At 52.7% G+C, this 24,345-nt stretch overlaps 1 protein-coding gene across 3 annotated transcripts in view; it reads right to left on the bottom strand.

Moving 5' to 3' along the window:
* SHISA6 (shisa family member 6) overlaps positions 1–15,266 on the bottom strand; it is a 288,109-nt gene extending 272,843 nt beyond the window's left edge. For all 3 annotated transcript variants that reach the window (XM_036268601.1, XM_036268602.1, XM_036268603.1), the window contains exon 1: positions 14,617–15,266. In XM_036268601.1, coding sequence (XP_036124494.1) covers positions 14,617–15,266 — 650 coding nt within the window. The remainder of the gene's footprint in view (positions 1–14,616) is intronic.
* Positions 15,267–24,345: the final 9,079 nt, after the last annotated feature.

Here is a 24,345-nt window from a genome sequence, read left to right as displayed (position 1 = left end):
GGACTTTTTTTTTTCTTTAAGTAGATCTCAAATAGCGACTCTTTTTAGATTTCTTCTGAAAGCGGAGTGCAGAGATTCCATTCCAGTTCAGTCAGATGTGGTTACGTGAGCCCTGGACAACTGAGTTTCCGCTGACACTGAAACCCAGGGGCAGCTGGCCCCTCTTTAACTCGCTCTCATGCTCCTCTGCTGGGCAGCCAGGGCGCTTTCGTTCTCTGAAATACGCACTTCGGACGAGTGAAGTGAATATAGTTTTAATAAACACGGTCCAAGGAGAAAGGCTTAATTTAGTTCTCCTTATTCCTGGTTCTCTCGCAATCGGCCTGAAAAACACAGCTGCCCGCTTTGTGTGTGCACAGACCGCTCTCAAGCGCAGGCTCCCATGGTGGAAGTGCTGCCGTCCTTTGTTGTGGTGACAATGTCCGCGCATCTGCACGGAGCAGTCCCGCAGGTCTGAGTTGTCCCCGGCACAATTGGGATGCATCGCGGCCAATACGCAGGGCAGAGCCCGGCGAGGGAAGGCTGGGCCTGCCTGCTCTGTTTTTCAGGCGAGCAGGAGGGTCACCCCATCCTGGTAGGTGCCTGTCCTCCGCTGGCAGGCCAGCCGGGAGCTAGGCGGAGAGTGGGTGTGGTCCCCCGGGGCCCCATTCATCCCAAATAGCATCGCTCTGTTCCTCGCCGCATCAATCACATGAAAATTCACCCAGGCCTGGGAAATTCAGTCGCATCCACAACAAGCCCAGACTTCTCAGAAATATTTGGATTGCTCGTCTGAGAATGAATTAAAGACCTGGATGTGTTCAACGCGGCTCCCGCTTGGAACGGGGGAAACAGAAGTGCGGCGGAGACGCGTGCTAGCACTTGGACAGCCACCTTCATGATCTGCTCTGGGCCCAGAGCTCAGTCCAGAATGAGGCCAAACGCAGGTGGTATATAGCCTGGTGTCCAACGGGAGGGTCTGAAGCCAGAGTGCCTCCGTCGGAACGCCAGCCACTTGGCACCCAGTATTGGTGATCATTAGCTAGCGGCTAAGTACCCTGTGCTTCTGTTTCCTCGCTGAAAAAGTAAAGCCAGCAATAATGTCCACCTCCCAGGGTTATTATAGAGATTAAATGAGTTAATGTCTGTAGAGCACTTAGCACAGAACAGAACACCTGATAAGCACTGTGTAAGTCTTTGATTAACAAACAGATCCAAATACAATCCCCCAGTGTCGACACGGGCTCGGCCCAGAGGACCGGACCAAGTAGAGGTAGAGAGGGGAGCCTGGGAGGGGGACTCAAGAACGCTGGATGGCAAAACTCTTGGTGTGGAGAGTGACACACAGCACGACTGTGGCCACGGCCATCTGGAGGGGACCACCCACATCCCAGATTTTCTAGTCAGGCCTACGGACAGGAAAGCATCTGGTCACACACCAGTTTTGCTGAACTCTGAACCTAGACTCTGGGAGCCCAGCGCAAGGAGAGTGTGTGCCCCTTCCGCAAGGTCATCACAGACCGTGCTTCCAGCACCGTGCAAGGATGCTTCGAGGTAAAGTCCCAGCAACAAGCAACGGGATTCACACTGTGAGCAAATTGGGGCATAAAAGGGCAAATGGATCTAACTGGCCAGGGCAACATTTTCTGCGAAGGATTTGGTAATTTTTTATTTTCCTTCATTCTTCCTGTCTCCCTTTTTTCCTTTTTTCCTTCCCTTTCCTCCCTTCCCCCCGCCCCCTTCCTTCCTTCCTCCCTTCATTAAAAAATGTGCATCCCAGCCAGAGTGGTTCAGTTGGTTGTGCTTGATTCTGGGTCAGGGCACATACCCGGGTTGCAGGTTTGATTCCCAGTCGAGGCGCATACAGAAGGCCACCAATCGATGTTTCTCTCTCACATCGATGTTTCTCTTTCCCTCTCTTCCTTCCTCTCTCTAAGCATGTCCTTGGGTGAGGATTAAAAAATAAATTATAGCCCTGGCCGGTTTGGCTCTGCAGTTAGAGCGTCGGACTGCCTTCCAGAGAGACCCGGGTTCGGTTCCCGCTAAGGGCATGTACCTTGGTTGCAGTTTGTCCCCGGCCCTGGTTGGCTGTGCGGGTGGCAGCCACTCGATGTGTCCCTTTCACGTCGATGTTTCTCTCTCTCTCCCTCCCACTCTACCGGAACAAAAAATGGAAAAATGTCCTCAAGTAAGGATAAAAAAAATAATAATAATAAAAAAATAAATTATAAACACCATCGTCATTTTCAAGCTCAGTACCTTCGTATTGATGCAACCATCAGAAGGGTGGAGTATATGAGAAAAGACCACCCCAGATCCTCTCCATTTTCATTAAGTCATTCATTTATTCATTCATTCAACCACATTAACTGAGCACCTACTTTGCACCACGTGCTGATCTAGTCACTATAATACGGGAGTGAACAAAATTGGCAAACACCTTTGTCCTCTTCACTTCGTGGTGGAGGAGGAAGACTGGTGACCTTTTTAAGCTGGAGAGCGACCACTGCCCCCTCCAAAAAATCGTTTGATATTTAAATTGTGTTTGAATGACTGCGACTCACGTGCTGCTCTTGGAAACATCACGTGGATTTTCTCTATGAAATTATAACCCCATTTCTACAAGAACAATCTCTGCGCACACGTGAAGACTTCAACCATGTCTCATGAGGAACAGACTTGTAAGTAGGGATGTTTACCCAGGAGAAAGGCTGAAGGGGGCTTTGACTGTCATTCAGCAAGATGTCTGGTTGTCTCATCACAGGGAAAAGGACACACTCCCTCTGGGTGGCCCCACTTCATGCCAGAGAAGTCAGTGTTGTCCCACCCCCTGTGAGAACGAATGCAATTGCATGCTAAGAACAGAACAAACCCACTCTAGAGATTTGGGGGGGCCCTACCCTAGATGCACATGTGTGAGAGGAGGGGGATCTGACACCCAGAGGGAGAGGCACTAGAATACCTCATAAGTCCTCTCCAGGCACGAGAATCTGCACAGCATTCTTATGAATGCGTGTGCCAGGAAAACGCTGCTTCTGCCGCACCCCAGGGCTGTCGGCGTGGAAGTATAGAGAAGAACATCCTTCCACAATGTGGCGGCCCCCACCCCATCGCCCGGCTAACTAAGGCGGGCCCAGGGACTCGCCTACGGTCCTGGGGACAGAAAATGACAGAAGTGGGGATTAGCCGACCTCCCATCTCAGCTCCCAGAAAATGCTCTAAGGAAAAGGAAGGTGGATGACAACTCCGAAAGTGAAAAAGGGGGCTTCGCTAGGTGTCCCTCAAGAGCCGCCAAGGAGAGAGGTCCCTAAGCAGGCAGAGGGAGAGAGGTCAAGTCCTTTCTGTAAGGGACCCAGCACTATATAAGTGCATCCCGTCATGGCCTACAGTCGACGTGCCGCTGTCTCCCCCATCCACACAGTGGTGCTGCAGACAGTGATGGGGGTGGGAACAGGCTTCGAACCGCTCCTGCCCAGCTGGTCCCCCGTGGCAGGAGAGAATGGCAACCCTCACTCCAGGGCTGTGGCCAATCTGTAACAATAACCAGAGCCAAAAGGGAGAGAGTTTCTGCATTCCAAGAACTCAGAAACACAAAAGGAAAGAAAGGAGAGGGGAAATTAGCAGAAGCCCCCATAGGAATTCAAAAGGGGATTGATTGCAAGCCGCCTGCGGTCAAGCATCACCAGTTGGCAGGCTAATCCCAATCAATGAAATAGACGTGGAAACCGCAAACCGGTTGAAGGAAATGCATTTTTACTGCTCCCTGAGCCTTTGCAGGATTACAAACGGGGGTTAAAAAAAAAACGAAATCCTGATCTTTGGAGAGCTCCTTTATTGAATAGATAAGAATGATTTGTAATTAGCGGGCCAATTGTCTATGGAGGAGCCTGCTTGAAAAGAATCTGTCCTTCCCCACCGTGCGTGCCCTGCACAATCTCTGCAGTCCTGTCTGAGCGATTAGTCTGTTCATCACAGCTCTTCATCTGACAGAGGAAAGAAAAACAACTTCACCCAGGTCCCATTTGGAGGAAATCTGAATTTGCGGTGTCCGGGTGGATGCCGTTACGGCAGGACAAGTTCAAGGAGACCAGAGGGAGCGAGGAAGGGAACAGAACTCCACTGAAGTGAGCAAGAATCAAAAGAAGGACAGATGGAGGGAAAAGCGACAGTGGACAAAGACGGCAAAAGAAACGAGAAGGAACATTTTAATGATGTGACTTGAAAGACACAGAGAGGAGTGACAAGTCCGCTGAAAGACTGACTCTCTTTGCAAATGCTCAAATGCTCGGGGGTGGGGGAGGAGGGGCTGGCACAGAGGAGGGTAAGAACAGGCTGCTGATCATCTGAGGACAGGAAAACTAGATGATTCCCCATAGCATGAGGAGCCTTCCACGTGGATGGGACAGCCTTCTTGGGAAAGTTCAGGCACATTTCTCAGGACCCAGTGAAAAGTCAGAGGGCCAACTGCCAGTCCAACAGGGAGGCTGCAATCCAGATTCTTCTGCAACCCTGGAGCCCCTGGGGGCTTGGGCTGGGCCTCCAGCATTGTCACAGCAGGGAGCTGGGTTAACAGGAGGCTGCAGGCTCAGCAAAGTCTCCCGGAGGTCAGAGCTCCTATGGATGGATGGGGTCAGAGGCCCATTAGGACTAGGGACCAAAAGCTTTACGGGCAACTTCTTTGCAATTCTGGGTTTCAGCCCCCTCCCTGCCCAACCCGAGGGATAGCAGCGAGGGTCTCATCCCAGGAACTCAGAAGGCTCTGGAACACACTCTCAGACGTCATTTAAAAGGAACAGCCACACCTCCTGCCTAGGCACGCCCTCTCAGGCTTCAGATCCCTCCCGGCTGGAGCAGCAAACCCCAAGGAAGAGCAAAGAGGTGTCTGCGGACGGCACGCATACCTCCCAGAAGAGGACATTTGGCTAAGGGACTCACAAATATGTCTAGAGGACAGATGTCCTAAGTAATGAGACTTTAATGCCGGAGCTAATGGGAACAGTACACGAGACCAAATGCCAAAAAAGCAAGAAACAGAGAGAGTGTTTGGAAGCTGCAGAAAACAGTGCCTCTCCTCCCAAAGGCCGGGGAGCAGGGCCAAGGCTGAAGCCACGCGAGCCTGGTCCGAACTCAGCCTCCAGGAGTCTCGAGACGGGGACGGTAGCTTTCCACAGGAGGATCCAGGGTTCTCCTGTCCTGTGACTAGGAGAGGGGATGAGCCAGGGTGGGGGCTGCAAACCCAGCTCAGGAGCGCCACATTCCTGGGGGGAGCCAGGGAAACGTTCCCATCCCCACCTCAGCGGGTGGTCAGGAGCCCCTGGCCGGCACGCAGGCCCCGCCGCTAACCCCTGCCGCTGACCGCCACCAAGGTCCTCACCACCGCCGCTGACCACGATGCCAGAGCCGGGAGTACCCAGGGCTGTACGAGTTCCCAGGAGGCTGCTTTTCAGGGGCCTTTCAGGACAGAGGGCTTGAGGCACCAGAAACAGAGAGTAAGGCAGCAGGAAGCAGGGCAGAGCGTCAAGACCGGAAAAGAACAAACTGGAGCAGAGCAGAAGTGAGCTGGCCGGGATCCTGTGCGTGCTCGCGAAGCGCTGGCTGTTATACGGGGCAGGGCGGGGAGTGGGGTCGATGGAGCTGGTCTCCGCACCCCTAGTTCTCACGCGGAAGGGCCCCGGGCTTCTTTCAAGGCTGTGGAAGGTTTTTATGTTTGGGGTGTTTCTTTCCTCAATCAAAATCAGGGCATTCCATTCTGGTTCTGGTTTTCGCGTGTTCTTTGTATTGCCCTCACTATCTTCAGCCTATATAATCCATTCTTGAAAAAGAGCCCTTTTACCCCCCAGGGCTCTTTCCTGCCCGGCATGCAGTCAGTGAGGGTCACTGGCCCAGTTCTGAAGTCCCCTGAGCAGCGGGTCATTTGTCCCCCCCGTCCCTTACTGTGACAACCTGTCCCAGGGCTCCAGCAGGTGGGTCTTTGCTTTCTCAAGTAATCTGAGTATCACTGGCCATTTCCATCCGGGAAGACGGGGGCCAGCTACCCTGCTGGGCCCCGCAGGAGACAGAGACCACAAGGTACTCACTGTAGGACCTTTACCAAGGGACCAAGCCTCTTTGAATTGATCTCCACCTCTGTCAAGTGAGCACCTGTACTCAGAGGGTGACCGAAGGCTGCAGGGAGACAGACGCCCCAGTCAGGTGCTCAGCAGGGTTCCAGCACAGGGCAAGCTCTGGAGAATGGGGGCCCTTAGGAGTGTTTCCCCCTCTGCTTCACGCATGTGACTTGAGTCGTCACCTAACTGAGATCTCAGGTCCTCCTCAGCACTGGCTTTCTGGAGCTGCAGGGTGATGAGCTTGTGTAAGCTCCTGGGAGGCGGTTCCCCCTTCCTGACACTTGGCCGGAGGCCAGGGGGCTCCCCAGCCACAGAGCCGCACTGACTCCTCCCAGCACGACCAAGAGTGCCCGTTGGGGACTCAGCAGGGCCAGAGGCTCTGCCCCAGCCCGTGCAGGGGGAGCACGCCAGTGCCCAGCCCAGCATCGCCCGCTAACCCCTGACTGAGAGGAAGGAACCCCATCCCCCCCCCCCCCCAGCAGCACAGCCTGCTGCTCTCCCAAACGCAAAGAACACGAATTGGCAACAGATGCTGCACCTGGAGGCCCAGGTCACCTGCCCCTAAACTGAGCCCGCCCACCCCTACTCCATTTCTGGGATCAAATGAACTTTTGGGAGGACCCGGGAAGGCCGTCAATGAACAATGGGAATCTTCTGGCAATGCCCCCGGAAGCCCATCTTCCTGGGATAGTCAACATTTTTACCCCATCGATGGCTATCTGGCCAACGCTGTGACCTCATCTGAATGCCAAAATGCAGAGGCGGTGGCATTCGGGTAGACAGAAGAGAGGGCACGAGACCACCTGGCTCTGACCCCACGCCTGGCCTCGTGCATCCCACAGAAATTGGGCCCCTACACCCTCAGAATCAAATTAGGAATCTGTCCGCTTCTCATTTCTCAGGCAGAAATGTGGATATTCTGCCCCACCCCCACCTACCATTTCTGGGCAGTTATTTGAGCTGTTTCTTGCACCATCATCTCCGTTCTCTCCCCCTCTCCCAATTTCTCCACCGTCTGCCCTGACAGTGATGCAGCAAGAAGCCGATTTCCTTAAGCCCAGTAACGTGCCTTCGCCGTGAGACGTGGCCCCTCAGAGTGGTCCTATCATGGACAGCCAAGCCCTGACCTGCAGCTGCCCCTCGGTGCCGAACGCCCCCCTGGGCACCTGCCTGGGGGACTGAGGACGCGGCTCCAGGTGAGCGGTCTCATTACGGGAGGCGCTCTTTATTCTGATGAATAACCAGCGGATCACCTATTTCATCCATCGGCCCCGTGACTTACTGCTGCTTACAAGAACCAAATCCACCCTGAGAGGATAAAAATAAGCTTCCGTCACAATGGCAGGCACAGGCCCTGAGAGCACTTCCAAGAAAGGAACGGTGGCAACGATTTCCAGGGAAGAGTTGCGGTGCCGCCTCCAAGGTGACTGCTTAGAAGGACGACAACTAGGTCTTGGTTCTTTCAAAGGAACAATCAGGCACACTGCAGGCAAAGGCCCCAAAACGCATGCCACGGAGATTAAATTCCCATGACTGGACCCAGATGTCCAGCTCCATTAGCCGCCCTGCCCGAAATGTCTCTGCACCGCTCAGGTTGTAGTCACCTGGCCCTGTGCTGTCCTGGCCGCGAGCTGAGAAGGGGCGGGACCGGCACAGCGGGTGCACTCGGGTGGCTCACCGAGCTGTCTCGGAGGTGGGGGCCAGCCCGCAGCACAGACCTGGAATCACCCACACACAGGCCCATGCTGGAGGTGTCTGGTGTCCGGCAAAGCTGAAAGCCAGTGATCTGGTAGGTCTCAGCACACTCCCCCCTCTCTGGGAGAGAGAGAAGGCATTTGCAGCCCCAGCTTTTAATTAAGATTTCGGCCCACGGTTTTATTCGGTGACCCGTCGCCCCGGTTCACAACTCTCCGGCTTGTGCTGTATCCTCCTACTTCAATGCTCTGCATTACTCAGATCTTATTAAAAGATGATGCTTAGATCAGGGTATTGCCCTTTGGAAAATGATATGTGGAGCCCTGGCCAGTACTGCTCAGTGGTTAGAGTGTCGGCCCATGCGCTGAAGGGTTGCGGGTTTGATTCCTGGTCAAGGGCATCTACCTGGGTTGCAGATTCAATCTCCCGACCTGGTGGGGGTTCGTGCGGGAGGCAACCAATTGATGTGTCTCTCTCAGATCAATGTTTCTCTCTCTCTCTCTCTCTTTCTCTCCCTCTCACTCACTCTAAAAAAATCAATGGAAAAAATACCCTCCAGTGAGGATTAACAACAACAAAAACGGCATGTGGAGGAACTGCAAACGGACGAGGGGAGATCACGGAAACCATTTTAGTGCCTAGAAAACCTGAACGAGGAAAGGCTGAAAAATGTAGGGAAGAACGAAGGAAGAAAGCTGTCACTCACGGCTCCAACCTGCACGTTCTTTGGTGACAACTGAGAAACGTGCGTGCAGACGAAAGCAGGAGAGGTTTTCACTGGGCAAGATGAGGCTGGGCAGTGCTGTGGAAGGGCCCCGGGCTTCTAGACCACACTCACCGCCAGCGGGCACCGTGGCATGGTGACCCGGCTCCTGGACTTCAGTCGTCTCACTTATAAAACTGGGGAGTTTGGTTAAATGACTGGCCTGCAATAAAAATGCCATGATTCTCTAATGGATGACAAAATGACAAAGAGTACTCCTTGGCCTTTCCGGAACCTTCTGCTTTTACTTCTAGAGGAGGAGGAGAAGAAAAGGAAGAAGAGGAATAGTAGCAAGAGTCATATACAGGCTTAGCAATCTGTCCCGAATGGGTCTGAAATAAGCCTGCTCTTGAGAGACTGAGCCCCTCTGAGGGTTCGCTGGTCGATCCTCCCACCACTTGCTCTTCCCTGCCTGCAGTACCTGCAAAGAAGATGCTAGAAATGCGAGGTCATAAACGTGACTCAGGGACAAATAATGGGTTAGAGTTTTCCCCAAGATAGAGAAAAGAGAAAAACAATGACAGCAGAAGGCATTTAAAAAATGAATTTAACCCAGTCCCTAATATAGTCTGTCAGAGTCTTCTTCCTTATCGCCAGCCTCGGACATCTTATACACCAGTAAGCTCAAACCACAATCCTGTGGTCCCACCAGATATATATTGGCAAGGGACATAACAAAAAGTCGTAAGACAGCCCTGGCCGGTTTGGCTCAGCGGTTAGAGCGTCTGCCTGTGGTCCAGAGAGACCCGGGTTCGGTTCCCGCGAAGGGCATGTACTTCGGCTGCAGTTTGTCCCCGGCCCTGGTTGGGTTGTGGCAGGTGGCAGCCACTCAATGTGTCCCTTTCACGTCAATGTTTCTCTCTCTCTCTCTCTCTCCCTCCCCCTCTGTCTGAATGGAAAAATATCTTCGGGTGAGGATAAAAAAAAAGAAGTCGTAAGACAGAATGCATGTGAGTTCACCATCATTTCAAACATCGGTCGTGCAAGACTCAGAACGGGAGAGTGTGGCAGGGAAGGGGAGTGGTGATAGCCTGTAGCCATTTGCTGGGTGCTGGTTCCAACAAGTGGGGAGATTCTCCCTAGCTACGGAAAGGGAGCCAGGAAGTTCGACCCAAAGGCCGCCCTGCCAGGCCCTGAGAACTCGGGCAGCAAAACTAGAAGAATGAAGCTTCGTTTGGTGCCGTTCCCTTTTTTCCGGATCCGCGCGCATGTCTGGCTGGGGCTAGTGAATCAGCTTCTTGCAATCAGCTCCCTTCTCCAGCTGTCTTGACCACTGCTCCCTGCACAACTGACGTGAACGGACTGCACGGTCCATCCGACCCTCATTACAACAGACTGAAAGGAATGCGCTGGGCTTTGCCTCTGCCTGCGCCGAGGCAGCCTGGAGCTGCAGGTAAACTCTCAGTGTCTGAGCGGCGGTTTCCTCCCCACGTACGTGCTCCGAGCCCCCTCGGGAAAAGAGGGACAGGTGTGCAAGCCTCCGGGTCGGGGAGGACACGAAGACGGCAAGGGACAAGCCAAGGAGGATCGCCGAGTCCGGGGACTTTGAAAAGTATCTGCATGGCTGACCTGCGAAACCAAGAATGAACCCTGCTAGCCTCAGGGGCCCAAGGTAACACCCACTTTCCAGCTGAAACACAGCTTGCCCCCAGCCCTGAGCAGGCGTCAGAGGGAGACCCGCCGGGACCTGAGTGCACCCGCCACGCCTCCCTGTCACCTTCCTCCCGTTACTGGGTTTGCAGCTTTGTTTTCCTGACGCTGTTTCCTACCCCCTGCACAGCCGTCTGAAATCATTCCCCAGCCTCACCGCGTTCCTTACACGCATTTGTCCTTTTACTCCAAGGAAATGGAAACCATGCAAGACAAAGACCTTCGGTCCCAGGCAAGATGCTATTTTCCTTTCCTTCCAGTTGCTGTATTTGAAGCAAAAAAACAAGTTGCCTCTCTGTTTAGATCAATTCATTATAATGAGCCCACGATGCTTCAAAAAATGGAGTGTTTGGGGTGATTTGACAATTCATTGCCCGGAAACCCAAGGAGAGAACTCACTAAATCAGTCAGCAAAGTGGCCCTGCGGTTATGTGGTCTGTGAGGGAAACAGAGCTTTGGCTCTGTAATTACTTTCTGGAGGGAGAAAAGGTGGGATGGAGTGTTCCCTGATTCCTCTGCAAAGAAGCAGAGGGACCCGACGATGAAGGACCTTCGGACGGCCTTAGAGGCCTCCTCCTAATACTTATCCTTTCGCCTAAAAATACCGACTCAGGTTTTTCTTCCCACAGCCCGACCCCTCTCCACCCCACCCCGTACCCTCCATCCGCTCTGTCCCTGTGCAGGCCGTGGGGGCACAGGGCAGCGCCGACCTCACCAACAACATCTAAAGCATCCTCAGAGCTTCCTGACCCAACTGTTAGCCATTTAAAAAAAAAGAAAAAAAAGTCACACAGTTCCTCCCTCAGAATGATTCTCATCTCTAAGACACTGATGAAGCAACTCAGGGTGAGAGGAAGGAGCAGGTTTGAATGTGAAACGTTCTGTGGAACTGAACGTCAAAAGAGAGCCAGTCTCCTGAGGCAGAACCCCTGCTCTTGGACAACATCAACAGCCCCTCATAGAACAAACAGCCCCAGGGAAGTACTGCGAAAGCAGCTCAAGAAATATTAGATTCAGGGGATGCCTGCCATGTGGCTCAGTGGCTGGGCATCGACCTCTGCACCAAGAGGTTGCGGGTTCAATTCCAGGCCGGGACACATGCCCAGGTTGTGGGCCAGATCCCCAGTGGGGGGCGTGCAGGAGGCGGCTGATTGATGTTTCTATCTCAACAATATTTCTATCTCACTGAAGTTTCTATCTCTCTCTCCCTCTCCCTTCCTCGCTCTCTAAAAACCAACCAAAAGATAAATAAAAGATAAAAATGAAATGAAATCAGTGGATGCCTGAGCTTGAGCCTCAGCCTAGGCAGGTGAAAAGGAGAAGGTGAGGCAGGGATCCTGGTGGGAAAAAGGGTTTCAATGGGGGGAGGGGACACCCAGTGTTTCTCCAGGTGTGGCTCTCCACGTCCAGACCATGGGGTACCTACCTCTGCCTGTCTCTTCCTCCTCCCTGCTCAGCAGAGAGCTGAGTTTCCCCTCAGACACTGACTTCTCCCATGGAAGCAGCAGGGCAGCACCTAATCGCTTCTAGAAAAGTCTAAATCTGCTCCTCCCTGAAGGCAGCAGAGAGGCAAGGTAAGCCCGCGAGTGTGTGCACGCGGACAGGCGGAGCGCTAGCCGGCCTGGGAACCCCGGAGGAGGCAGCCAGTCCATCTTCGGGCTCCCCACTCAGCCCCTGCCGACCCAGCCACCACCTTCGGAGAATCACACCAGAAAAGGCTCCTTGCCTTTTCAGAAAGGAAATGTCTGCTGAACTATTTCAAGGCACATGGAAGCGAGTACACGTCCCACTTTCTCCACCACCCTCCGAAGAGTACACGTTCTTTCCTATCCCCCATGCTCCCTCGGGAAATCTCACTATGGTGTAAATGTTTACCTCAGTCTCCACCACACTCTCCTTTTCCCTCCCCCAAGTCCCCACCAAGACATTCTGCGCATGAAACTCCCTGAACTCGGGAGCGGTGACCTCCGAGGTGTGAGCCGGGTGAGCCGAGCCGTGGGAACGTGCACACCCATGAGTCAGTGAGCAGCGCCCTGAAATGTGCACACTCACCCTGGCACGCCGGGGAAGGGGTGGAGAGGAGATGCTGCTGTGTCTGAGTTACCCACATTTGAAACATAACTTTCCCCCACCTGCCCAAGGTCACCCGTAGAGTGTCCGAGAGGGACCTCCCGTGCTCTGTCTCCCTTCCCCGCCAAACGCAGAGACAGGCATTGTCCTCCACCTAACAAGCACCAACATGGTTTCCAAAGCACTGAGCAGGCCAGACTGCAGCTGCTGGAAGAGGTGCTGTGAACTGAATAAAATCAGGAGTTGAATTTGAGGAAGAAACATCCCATATTTACATAATGGGCTGAGAGCTGAAATCCATCTCCTTTCCCATGGTTACCTCTCTTCCCCGACCCCAGAGAGAAACTGCCCCCAGAGGCATCACCACCGAGCCACACACCACACGCCCTCGCGTTGGGAGGGGAAGACATCCGTGTAATAGGGAGAGGAGAAAACACCAACAGGGACAGGGGCCACAAGCCAGTAGAACACAGGCCAATGCCAGATCCAAACACCATCGGTATTCTTCCAGGTGATGAGGAATAAACTCAGTAGGAGGTGGCAAGGTCAGGGCAAGGGGCAACTCTCTCTAAGAGAACAATGGTTCGGGGGAGAGAGAAACCCAAAGAAGGTTTGTGGAATCAACCCGAAGGCCACAGTCAGAGTGGGAGGTGTGATAAGAAGCCAGGACCACGGGAAGAGGTGAAAGGGGACAACCCTCCTCCGGGGCTGGAAGCAGAGACAGAGCAATGATAAGGCCCGAGTGCATCTGCTTCAGGTAGGTGCTTGCCCAGAGGCATTTCCTTCTGTGCTTTCCAAGGGGAGCACATAGAATTCTCCATCAGAAAAGACCCAAAGGAGGGAGGTCTTGTCCTTGTTTTGCTGTCCATCCACCTGTCTTTGGCATCTGAGAACCCGCACCGACCACAGATCATTTGTCACAATTCCTCCCTCAGTTCCTGGGGCTGGTCCAGACATGGGCTCACTGCCTGAGACATGGGATGGGAGTGGAACGCAGGGCAGCGGCACTCACAGTGACCAGTGAGGGTCATGAACGGGACTCCTGGAGGCACCCTCATTCCAACACCCAAGTTTGTCAGCACTGAAGTCCCCACAGTTTGAGGATTTGACTCAAAGAAATCTGCCAAGGAGTATCCTCTCTTCTCAACGCCCACAATGTCAAGGGAAAAGAAATTACGTCCAGAAATTTCTATCTGCCTCTCTCTCTTCATCAAGGTACAGGTGATTAATGTCCACAGCAGCGAGGGAAGAAGGTTTTCAGGACAAAGGGAAAACAAGCAGAGTGCAGAGATGAGCTACAGGGCTATGGCTCGGGGTGGGGGCCTGCCGGGTGAGCTGGGAAGCAGGACCGCTCTGAGGGGTGGCCCTGGCCACTGGGGCCATGTACACATCAGGTGCCAGAAACAGAGGCAACTTCCTAGGGAAGGGTTTGTTCCCTGAAAGGACTCTGTTGAGCCATGTCCAGCCATTCATCATCACGAGAGGACTGGAAGCAAAACGAAGTTTATATCCCCTGGGTGCTTTGTTCCCGGAGTTGTAAAAAGAGGCCGCCTTCCTGTTCTCTGGGCTCTGACTCCCCAAGGGGCTCCCTGGGAGCTAGAGACGTAGGGTGGGAGGCAGTCAGGGCGAACCATGGACTACCCACCATATTTTGAGCTCTTGGCATAAGTTTTAGTAGGAGGCATCCCCCCTCGCCTCCTAACTGTAAGCAGTGCAAGATGCCCAGCGGGTTTAGCACAGCAAGAGGGGTTAACTGGGAAAGTTCTGCCTACAGGGTTTAAAAGAACAAGTCCTCCAGGCTCAGCACGCGAGGTAAGCAGCCCACTAGAAAGGATGGGCTAAGGAGACACCGTCTGCCCTGGTCCACGTGGAATGGATACATCTTTATTCCTTCTTCCCCCAGGAGGCATCCTTTGTATGTCACCCCCATCTCTAACACCATCCAGGGTACACTCAGACACTTGGTACTCTTTCCCGGAAGGTTTCAACATGGGTCAATTTCCTTTATTGAGGGTGATGCTACAGTCTGACTCAGAAAACCGAATGTATTGTAAGAGCCTACACCTAAGTGCCCACATGCCATAAAAAACTAAAGCCTGGACTCCCATCCACAATTACAGAATTTGTAAAATTCTTATACTCAAACTTCACAGACTCCACCAGCCCTTCCATGACTCTGTAAATCCCCCTACCACCCCCAGCACAGGAGGTAGATTTATTGCATGTCGAAGAAGCAAGGGTGGAATTGACTTCAGAGTCAGGAGACCTGGGGATACTAAGAGGACAAGGGAAGCATGCTAAGAGGGGTGAGGCGAGGAACCTGGGGGCGGGCACCGGGCAGGCAGCACTCACCTGTGGATGTTCATCTCCCGCGGAGGGCGGTGGGCCTTGTCGTAGGAGACCTTGGCGAAGACGCCGGCCACGATGACGAAGGCGATCACCCCGCAGGTGATGTAGACGGTGAAGTTGGTCTTGTCCTTCGCCGGGTCGTACTTGTTCTCTGGCCCCGGGGACACCACCTTGGTGCTGGGCGTCTGGACCCACACCGGGCTCTGGTAGTTGTTGCACTGGCGCTGGTCCAGCTTCTCATGGCGCTTCTTGCAGCAGAAGCGGTAGTAGCAGGTGCCGCAGCAGTACAGGTAGCCGCTCTCGCTGTTGTTACACTCAAACTCCTTGTCGTACTGGCCGCTCACGTCGTAGTAACCCCAGCACGTCTCGTAGGTGACGGCCGCGCTGGCCGCCGCCGCCGCCGCCGCCACCGCCGCCGCGGGCTGTCCCCGCCGGCTCCCCGCCTCCGGGACGCCGGACGCCCGGGCGGTGCCGTTCAGCTCGCGGCCGCCCCGGGCCAGGGCGCCCCCCGGCCGCCGGCCCCCGACGGCAGCCGCGCCGGCGCTCAGGGTCCGGTTGGCGGCGCGGCCGCGGGCGCCCTGGGCGCCGGGCAGCAGGTCCAGGAACTCCAGCGAGAGCAGCAGCAGCAGCAGCAGGAGGCGCCGCAGCGCCATGGCGGGGCCGGGCGGGAGGGCGCGGGGAAGCTTCCGCGGCAGGCCGCTCCCCCGGCCGGCGGGCTCCGAGGGCGGCCGCGCGGGCCGGGCTGGCGGCGCGGGGCGATCAGTGGAGCCGGGGCGATGGCGCCATCGAGGCGCGAGCGGCGGCAGCGGCGACGGGGGCGCGCCGTGCGCACAGACCGGCCCGGCGCGGGCTGCTCTGCTCTCACGCTGCGCGCCGGCTCCGCGCTCCCCCTGCGGGCTCGGCGCGCCTCCCGGGCAGCCCCATCCCCCGCCGGCGGCGGCAGCGGCCCCGCGCGCGGCTCGGCTCAGGCAGGACCCGAAGCGCAGCTCCGGGAGGCAGCGGTGGCGTGGTCCCGTCCGGGCGGGTCCTGCGGGACAAGACAGGGCGCCGGTCACGGGGTGGAGCGACCGGTGCTCCGGGAGGCGGGAGGCGAGCGGCGGGCGGGGAGGGAGCGCGCAGCCCTCGAGGAGTGAGGCTCGGGGCCGGGAGGGGCTCAGAGCCCGCTCCCGAGACGGGGCCCGGCGCGCCGGCCACCGAGGGCGCACGAGCCGCCTCTCCGGGCGTCACACCGCCACGGGAGCCCCGGACCGCCCGCCCCGCAGCGCGCTCCCGCCGCAGGCGGGCTCCCTGGGACGGAACCGGCTGCGGCTGGGGTCAGGCGGCAGGTTCGGGGAGCGCGGCGGCTGGACCTCACTCACTCACCATGCCCGGCTGCGGCTGCAGAAGCGGCGGCGGCGGCGACCAGGCGGGAGCGCAGCGGCAGTAGCGAGCGAGTCGGGAGCCTCCGGCTCGCCGCCTGCACTGGTGCCGGAGCGTGTGCGAGAGGGGCGAAGACACACGCACTCACACTCCCGCACACACGGGAGCGCCGCGAGGGGGGGGGGGCAGACGCTCACCGCCGCCCACGTTTACATGCCCTGACACCCGGTGGGAGGGGGGGTCCTCTTTGCTTCCTCCCCCTCGCGGCACTTGAAGCTCCGCGTCACCAAAACCCAGGACACCCGTTAATCAACAAGGCGAACCGGGCGGGCAAGGAGGGGGCCAGGAGTAGGGCGGGAGTGTCCCCTCTGTAGCTGGTCGACGGAAGACCAAACCTTCCCTGCCTTTGCCCGGTCCAGCCCTGGCAGCGGGTCCCACCCTGCCAGAGGCCAGGGCTGTGCAGTGCCAGAGCGAGAGTTGGGGTTTCTGCAAGCCTTTGCCTCTCCCTAGTGGCGACGCTGGCTGCGGAGAGATGAGGTCAAACCCATTGCTACAGGTTCCTAAACTGAGACCAAGGGTCAAGCGGCTTGTATGCGGTTATTGGGCTACCAGTGAGCAGAGACTACATTCTCTTCCCCTTGGGCACCCTGCTCCCCGCCCTGCCTCCAACATGCACACAGGCACACGGCAGCCCGAGCGCTGGGTGACTCCTCTCATGCCCTCTTTCCAGGAGTTTTTCCAGAGCATAGGGGCAGATCGACCGGTGTCTGAGCTGTCTGAGCCTCTAAGACTCAGCTTTGAAACCCCTTTGCTGTAGCTGACGGCGGGGGGAGCGTGCAGAGGGTGGTGTTCCCGCATGGCTGCTGATCTGGTCTGTGGAAGGAGACCCAGATCTAAATCTCAAAGCCATGAGGCCACCCGAAGAGAGTCACAGCATCGTCTTTGGCATGTGTCATGGAGGAGGTGCGGAAAATGAACAGAAAGCAGTGGCCACTGCCAGGATCCCCCTGCCTGCCCTGGCTTGTGTGCCCGGACCCAGAGGGCTTAGGTTGAAGGCAGAGAGCAGGTTGTGAAAGTGTGGGGTCGAGAGTGGCCCCAAAGCTGTCCCTGCAGTTCCATTCATGCATGACCCAAACCAAGGATCCCCCAGGAGAGAACGACAGCCTCTTCCTGGAACTGCAGAATGGACAGATCAGCACTGAATGAAGATTCCAAGGCACGAGAAGAAGACACTGATCCTAGAATGTGAGGTGCATGAACACCCCACTTACTGCTATCTCTCCATCCTTTCCTCTTCCTCTGTACTTCCTCCCATCCCCTCAACTTTCCCTCTTCTTAATGATTCTGTTGTAGGACTAGTTATTCAGTGCCTACTCTCCACAAGGCATGTGGTAAGTGCTGAGGTAAAAGTTGAATGCGACAGTCTCTTTCTCCAAGGAGGGGATCGATAAACAAATGATCACCATATCATGGTTATTTCCCATGATAAAAGTGGGCATGGAGATCTCTGAGAAAACAGATAACAGATACCCACACGCTCATAACAGATAACAGAGGGGAAAGTGGGGGTCACAGGCAGCTTTCTGGATGTGGTGATGAGCAGAATCTTGAGAAATGTCTAAGAGTTAACACAGCAAACGAATGGAAGGACACACGCAGCAGAGGGGAACATCATCAGCAAAATCCGGAAGACATGAAGGAAGGAGGCTGTGAGCAGGGGGGAGAGCAGATTAGCATAACCTCAGAGGGAGTCTTCCGAATAACGCTGGCAGCAGGGAACTGATCTCCTGCCAAGGAACTTGAATTCATTCCACAGGAATTATTGGTGGGCTTTACTCAAGGGGAAGACGCTGTCAGATTTCGCTGGATCTCTAAGTCAACAGGAAACCCTGGATGGGAGAAGAGCAACAGAGCTGCCCTGACCTCCTGGTAAAAGCCTCTGACAGGATGAAGTCAACTACTGGTAGTTGGTGCCCATCGTGCAGATGACAAGCATAATCAGAAGAGCAGATTCAGTGCTGGCAGGTGTGGCTCAGGTGCTTGGACCTCCTCCTGGGCACTGACACACTAACAGGTCAAAGGTTCAATGCCTGGCTGGTGCAGGGGAGCCGGTTGCTGGCTTGATTTCTGCTAGGGGGCGTGCAGGAGGTAGCCAATCGATGTATCACCCTGGCATCACTGTTTCTGTCTCTCCCTCTCTCTTCAAAAATCAATAAAAATATTTTTTAAAGAGAGAGAGCGGGTTCAGAAGAGCAGTACTGATGGGCATGCTGAAGTGCCTTTAAGAGCTCTCAGTGAATCTGTCCAGCACAAGGGTTTCGAGCTCAAGAGAGCAGATAAGAGCATATGCATTTGGGAGTCATGACATTTTCTTCACTCGCATATTACCTGCAGGTTTCAAGTCAGTCCCTCTGTCCTCTTCCCAGAGCGTTGACCTTCTCTTCGTGATTCCAGAAGTGCCCATTCTGTACCTGGGAGCTTCCTCGCAGTGGGCAGGTATGTGTCTTCCTCGTGTGGGACTCTGTCAAGACTTGATCAGTGGCACTGAGTAAGGGGAATCGCTTTGGTTCCTCAGACCACCGCCACCCACAAATATATTGTGAACCCGTGCTCATAAATGGTAGCGTCAACAGACTCACAGAAGATAAGAGTATCATCGAGTCGGATAGGATCTTAGGGGTTATTTATTCCAAACCTTACTGCAGTACATTATGCTTCTTTTTTCAATTACAGTTCACATTCAATATTATATCAGTTTCAGGTATACAGCAGAGTGGTTAAACATTTATATAATTTATGAGGTGATCCCCCAATAAGTCTAGTACCCACCGGGCACCCTACATCGTTATTAAAATATTATTGACTCTATTCCCTATGTTGTACTGTCCCGTGTCAATTTGTACTTCTTAATCCCTTTCCTGACACTCCCAGCCCTCCTGGGTTGTCCCTTGCAGTAGTCCAGGTTGGTTGCATACCAACCTTCATTGCCTACTTTCTCCTTCAAAATTCGATGCCTGAATTGTTGACAGTATGAAAATGTCCTTCCTTTGTGGTTTAGACTCATTCAAAAGTTCCAGAAAAGAATCACCTTTTTCGACACCCGCACAAACTTCAGACAGCTCTTCAGCTCAGGGGAGGGGGACCTCATCCATGGCTCTAGAAGACAGAGCCCCCCTGGACTGAGCCAGCCACAGTGGTCTCGTTCCTCTTGCCAGAGATTTGTTAAGAATGGGCATGTGATCCAGTTCTGGCCAATGCAAAGTGAGGGAACTGTTGAGAGATTCTGGGAGATTTCCTTTGCCCTTAAAATAAGTGGTATTTCCTCTACTTTTGCAAGTGTTGTTTCTCTGGATGTTATGACCTTGAGGCAGAGGGGTGGTGGTGACAAAAACCAGTGGTTAATTGAAACTGATGTTCAGTATGATAGTCATTCGTGCTACTCACTGAATGTCTGTATCTCCCAGACATATAGTAGAATTGCGATTCTGGGTTCATTTGTGAGTAAAAGGGGAAAGTGACTTAGTACTAACTGGTCGACAAATCATGAGCAGAAATAATGTGCATTTGAACCAGAGCATCTACTTGCCCCGTCCAGATACTCTGAAGTTCTCATTTTCTTCCACGTGGAAATGACTTCATCAGACTGCAGGGGACAACAGTGAATAGTGCCCACAAATAATAAAAACAGTGCCCCACCACGGATGTGTAGCATGAGTAAAAGTAAACTTCCTTTTTCTTCTTAAAGCCACTAGAATTGGGGTGCATGATTGCAGCGTATCCTACCCTATCCTGACTGACACTGAAGTTGGAAGATAGAAGATGATGGAAGATGGAACGAGCATTTTTGAGCCACTCATGGAACTATGCCCAGGGTTCTCCCAACTCTGGTCTTCCCGTAATGTGAAATAATAAAATTTCCATTTGTGTAATCCTATTTGAATCCAGAGTTTCTCTTAGATGCAGCCAAAGGCATCCTAATGGATACATTATGTATTTTCTGTCTCCATTCTGGCTTGCTCTAGGGTTTCTACCTAGCTATGCAAATGGGTACTAATCTTACACTTCCATAGGATTTAGTTTTCTCTATAAAATGAAGGGCTAAGTGGAGGGAGTGTTTCTAACAAGTCATCTTCATTGTCTCTCCCCACTGTGGCTTCATGGCCCCGCGCGATCTGGTCCCTGCTATACTTCTGAGCTCATATCTAACGACTGTCTCCTCACTCACTCCCTCCACCCACACTGGTGTTTCTGATGTACCTCAAAGCCGTTGCATTTGAGGTCTGCCTGGAAACCCTTCAAGCCCCAGATGCGGCCTTCTAGGTTTCTATTTAAACACGACTTATTAAAGAGGTTTCCCTGACCATCCTAATGAAGACAGCACAACTGTTACACCGCTATCCAACACTTCTCCTTCCACTGGGATCTGTCTGCCCCCATCATGATGCTTTTTTATCATGGCATTTACCATGAAGAAATGCACTTTCATTAGGTATTTTTAAAAAGTCTATTCTCACCTTCCACTAGAATGTCTGCTCTTGTTTGAACGTTGTTGTCTATTTTGACTGTGGTATTCTCAATGCCTAGAACAGTACTTGGTACCCAGTAGGCTGGGGTGGACACAGAAAGACTCATCTTCAGCTGACAGCTCCTTGAGGGTCTGCCTCAGGTGTAGAAACCTGCCACTTCTGGGAACACAGCCTTCCTTCCCTGGGTGGTCCACATCCATAGACTAATCAGGTTGAGGGTATAAAGGCCCAACCATTTCAGCCCAATACAGACACTCTGATGGAGAGTATTTTCTCCAAAGTTCCAGAGCTCCCTGAGGCAAAGGCTCTGATGAGTTTGTATTGCGTCTACTCAACCTGTCTCTCCCCTCATTTCCATGGGTGTTAATCCCTGAAAATGAGCCAAGCTTGCATGCCAAAGTTTGTCTCAGCATCTATTACAAGAGATCTGAGCCTGGCACGTCGGCATTCAGAAAATCTGTGAATGAATGAATGAATGAATGAATGAATGAATGAATCTATGATCCCCAAATTCCCTCAATGGCATCCCTATGAGTGATTATATAGTTTCTGTTTCAGCATATCTAACGGCAAGTTCGAAATTCTCTTCTAAGGCCATACATTCCAATGTTAAATAGTTCTAATAGAAAATTAGAGTCCATTGAATTTCATTATTGTTGCTGATAGGCAAATCAATTTATTAGCTCGTACTGAGCTTATTGTTGATTAGTCTTTTTCACACCTGTACTGTTTACCAGACTTTAAGCATTTTAGGAACCTGTCATCTAATATGCTATTTCTCTCGATGTCGTAGACATCTGTTCCTTGCCTCCCAACACCTTTCCTCTTTTCTTTCAGCCACAGTCTCTAATCTTTATTCAGAGATTTACCCTCCATCACCCTCATCCCATGGGATCTTCATGAGGCTCCACATAACCCAGGTTTAAGCTGAACAACACTTCTTAACTCCGTAGCCCAAAAATCTGGACAGAGTAAGTCAGCGGAAGAAGCTCGTCCAGTCAGACCCACAGGACTTGTGTGGGCAGGACCGAGAGATGCTCTCTCTTCTCCTGGGAGGACGTAAGCGTGGCACTGGGCACCTATCTTGTCTTGTGAAGGCAGAACCCAGGGCTGCCTGGCCCCATAAGAAGCCTGAAAAAGAAGCCAGCAAGATACTAGGCTGAACCAAGAGATGGAGGAAACAGTCTTGCTGGCAACAGCTGAACCTTGAATCTAGCTTCCTCGGAAGCTACACTCACACTTTCATGCCACCAAAGCCAATGTATCCCTACTTTAATTTAGCTCTTAACCAATACAACTGACCTCGCAGTTCGTTGATCAACATGACCAAAGGTTTAAGTTTGAAGAAGTGATGTTCTCTCCTCTGAATAACCTGGCACATCCCCTGCTCTGTTTCATGTCAGGTGAGGGCTGGGGGCTGGGGATGAAAGGGACTGGACAGGTCTACCTTTGGGAGATAAGACAGGTGGCCATTCATAGCCGATGTCATCAAGGTGACTCTAAACAGAATTTAGGCGAGGACACTCTAGTTTCTGGAAGCAGCTTGGAGAAAGTGTAGATGTAGATGAGTGTGTTCCTGGCATGAAATCCACATAAGAGTGGGACAAGATCAGAGGGGAATAGCCAGCTGTTGAAGATTATTGCAAAGGTGCATGCAAGCCTACCAAACCCAGTGCCCAAGGGACACATCCGTTACAGAAATTGTCGGAAACAGAGTATCCATTCAGATAGATAGAATATAGTAGATGTACAAGACTGGGGAATCTAGGCAATCATCGACGGAACCAACAGAGTGGATTGGTTGGAAGCAGGGCTCCGGTTTTGGTGGTGTCATGGAATATAAGCAGCGTGATGCTGGGGAGCTGAAATCAGGGATCTAGCCAGTATCCCTAGTCAAAAGGTTTAGCCAATTGAACTACTGTGGGGAGGTGCATGAAGAGGTTCAACTTGGAGGTTTGTTCCCTTGTGTGATTGACAGCAAAGGCGACTTGGGGAGAACCTGGGAGCTGGAAGCCATGGTTAATTCTTACTTGAGATTGGGAGCGGCATTGAGATTGGCGGAGGATGGCCCACACCACGGCCATGCTTTCTGTCTCGGACAGATTCTGTTGGCAAAACCAGTTGTAAGACATGGGGGAAATCAGCTTTAAGAGGAACAGGGGCACCCACAAGGGCAGGGAAACAAATAGGTAGTCAATGAGTATAGATGGCCATCTCTCCTTGGCTGTATATGGCCATCTTCATGTGCACATGATGACCTTGTATGCAATTTGCTCTCCAAACATCCCTCTTTTAAAAAGGACACCAGTCATACTAGATTGGGGTCTACCCTGATGACTTTATTCTAATTGTATTACCTCTCTGAAGACCCTGTCTGCAAATAAGGTCACATTACGCATGACTGGGGTTTAGAAATTCAACATATGAATTTGAAGGGTGGGGGAGGCACAATTCAACCCCTAACACCTGCTCAATGGTGTGCTGCTCTATATAAAACATTATGAAAACCTGTGCAAATGAGAAAAAGAAAGAGAGGTCATTTTGCCACCATCTGCCATTAGAGAGATGTTAGAGAATGCCAGTTTAGGTTATACTGGAAATGACTGGTATTTTTCCTACCCTTTTCAAGACCCAAAGCAAAATAAGCAAGGTTCCAAAAAGGAAGCAAAGGAAAGGAAATGCCTTTTCCTGGCATTTCCCTCCTAGAGATGGAGTTCAGGAAGTTTGCATCGTGCATAATTAGAATTCTAGACTTATGGTATTTCAGAATTGGATGGGTGCACGAGAATATATTTCCTCTAGACTCTCTCTCCCAAGCCTGCATCTAGTCATGTGAGAACAAGAATGACCTCAGTTTATCTCTATGGCTAGCCTGGCCTCAGATTACCCATCTCTGCACTTACTTATTCATCCTTCATCATTTATTCTGCCAATCAGTCCTTCGGTAAATATTTAATGAGCCCTTACAACGTGTTAGTCACTGGGTAGACCCCAAAGTACAAGCAAATAAATCACACTTTCTGACTTGCATCTGTAATCCTACTTAGGACCTCACAGAACTACCTCCTCTCATTTGAATGTTTGTGTCCTGCCCCTTGCCCCCAATGCATATGTTGAAGTTCTAACCCCCCAACGTGATGGTATTTAGAGGCAGAGACTTTGTAAAATGATGAGGTTTCGATGAGATTATGAGAGTTGGGCGCCAAGGATGGAATGAGTACACTTATAAGAGGATGAGAACAGAGCCTTTCCCATGTGGGACCCAGCAAGAAGGCAGCCATCTGCAACCCACCCGAATGTCCTCTCCAGATACCAATCCAGCCAGCACCTTGGTCTCGGATTTCCAGTCTCCAAAACCTTGATTAATAAAGTCCCGTTGCTTAAGCCATCCAGTCTTCAGTATTTTGTCATGGCAGCCTAAGCTGAGACACCAAAGATTAAGAGGACCTCAGAAATGTTTCTCCCCTAGCTGCCTGTCTACCAGCTCCCTAGGTCAGTTAGGTGATGAGCTACCCTGCTAGCAGGATGCCGTAGCACATTCAAAACACCTGAGGAGGTGTTCTGGCAACCCAATCGAAGAGTCTAGCACGTGGGCCACATGTGAACTCAATGTCTTAATGGCTTCTTGAGAAATCGCCCTTCGTAAAGGGTTGCTTTCCTAATGAGATCACCCACAGCTCAGGGACAGGCGACTGTCAGAACAGTTCAAGAATAATTCTCTTACTTGAAGCAGAGATGGTCTTAGAATTCTGTTTTAATACTGCAGACTTACTGGCCCCAAACTGAAACATTTATGAGAGGAAGGGGGTGAGCTTACAAGGGACACCACCATCGTTGGTTGTTATGT

Source organism: Molossus molossus, unplaced genomic scaffold (genome assembly GCF_014108415.1).
Source record: "Molossus molossus isolate mMolMol1 unplaced genomic scaffold, mMolMol1.p scaffold_m16_p_19, whole genome shotgun sequence".
NCBI lineage: Eukaryota > Metazoa > Chordata > Mammalia > Chiroptera > Molossidae > Molossus > Molossus molossus.
This window is presented reverse-complemented; position numbering and strand designations above follow the sequence as displayed.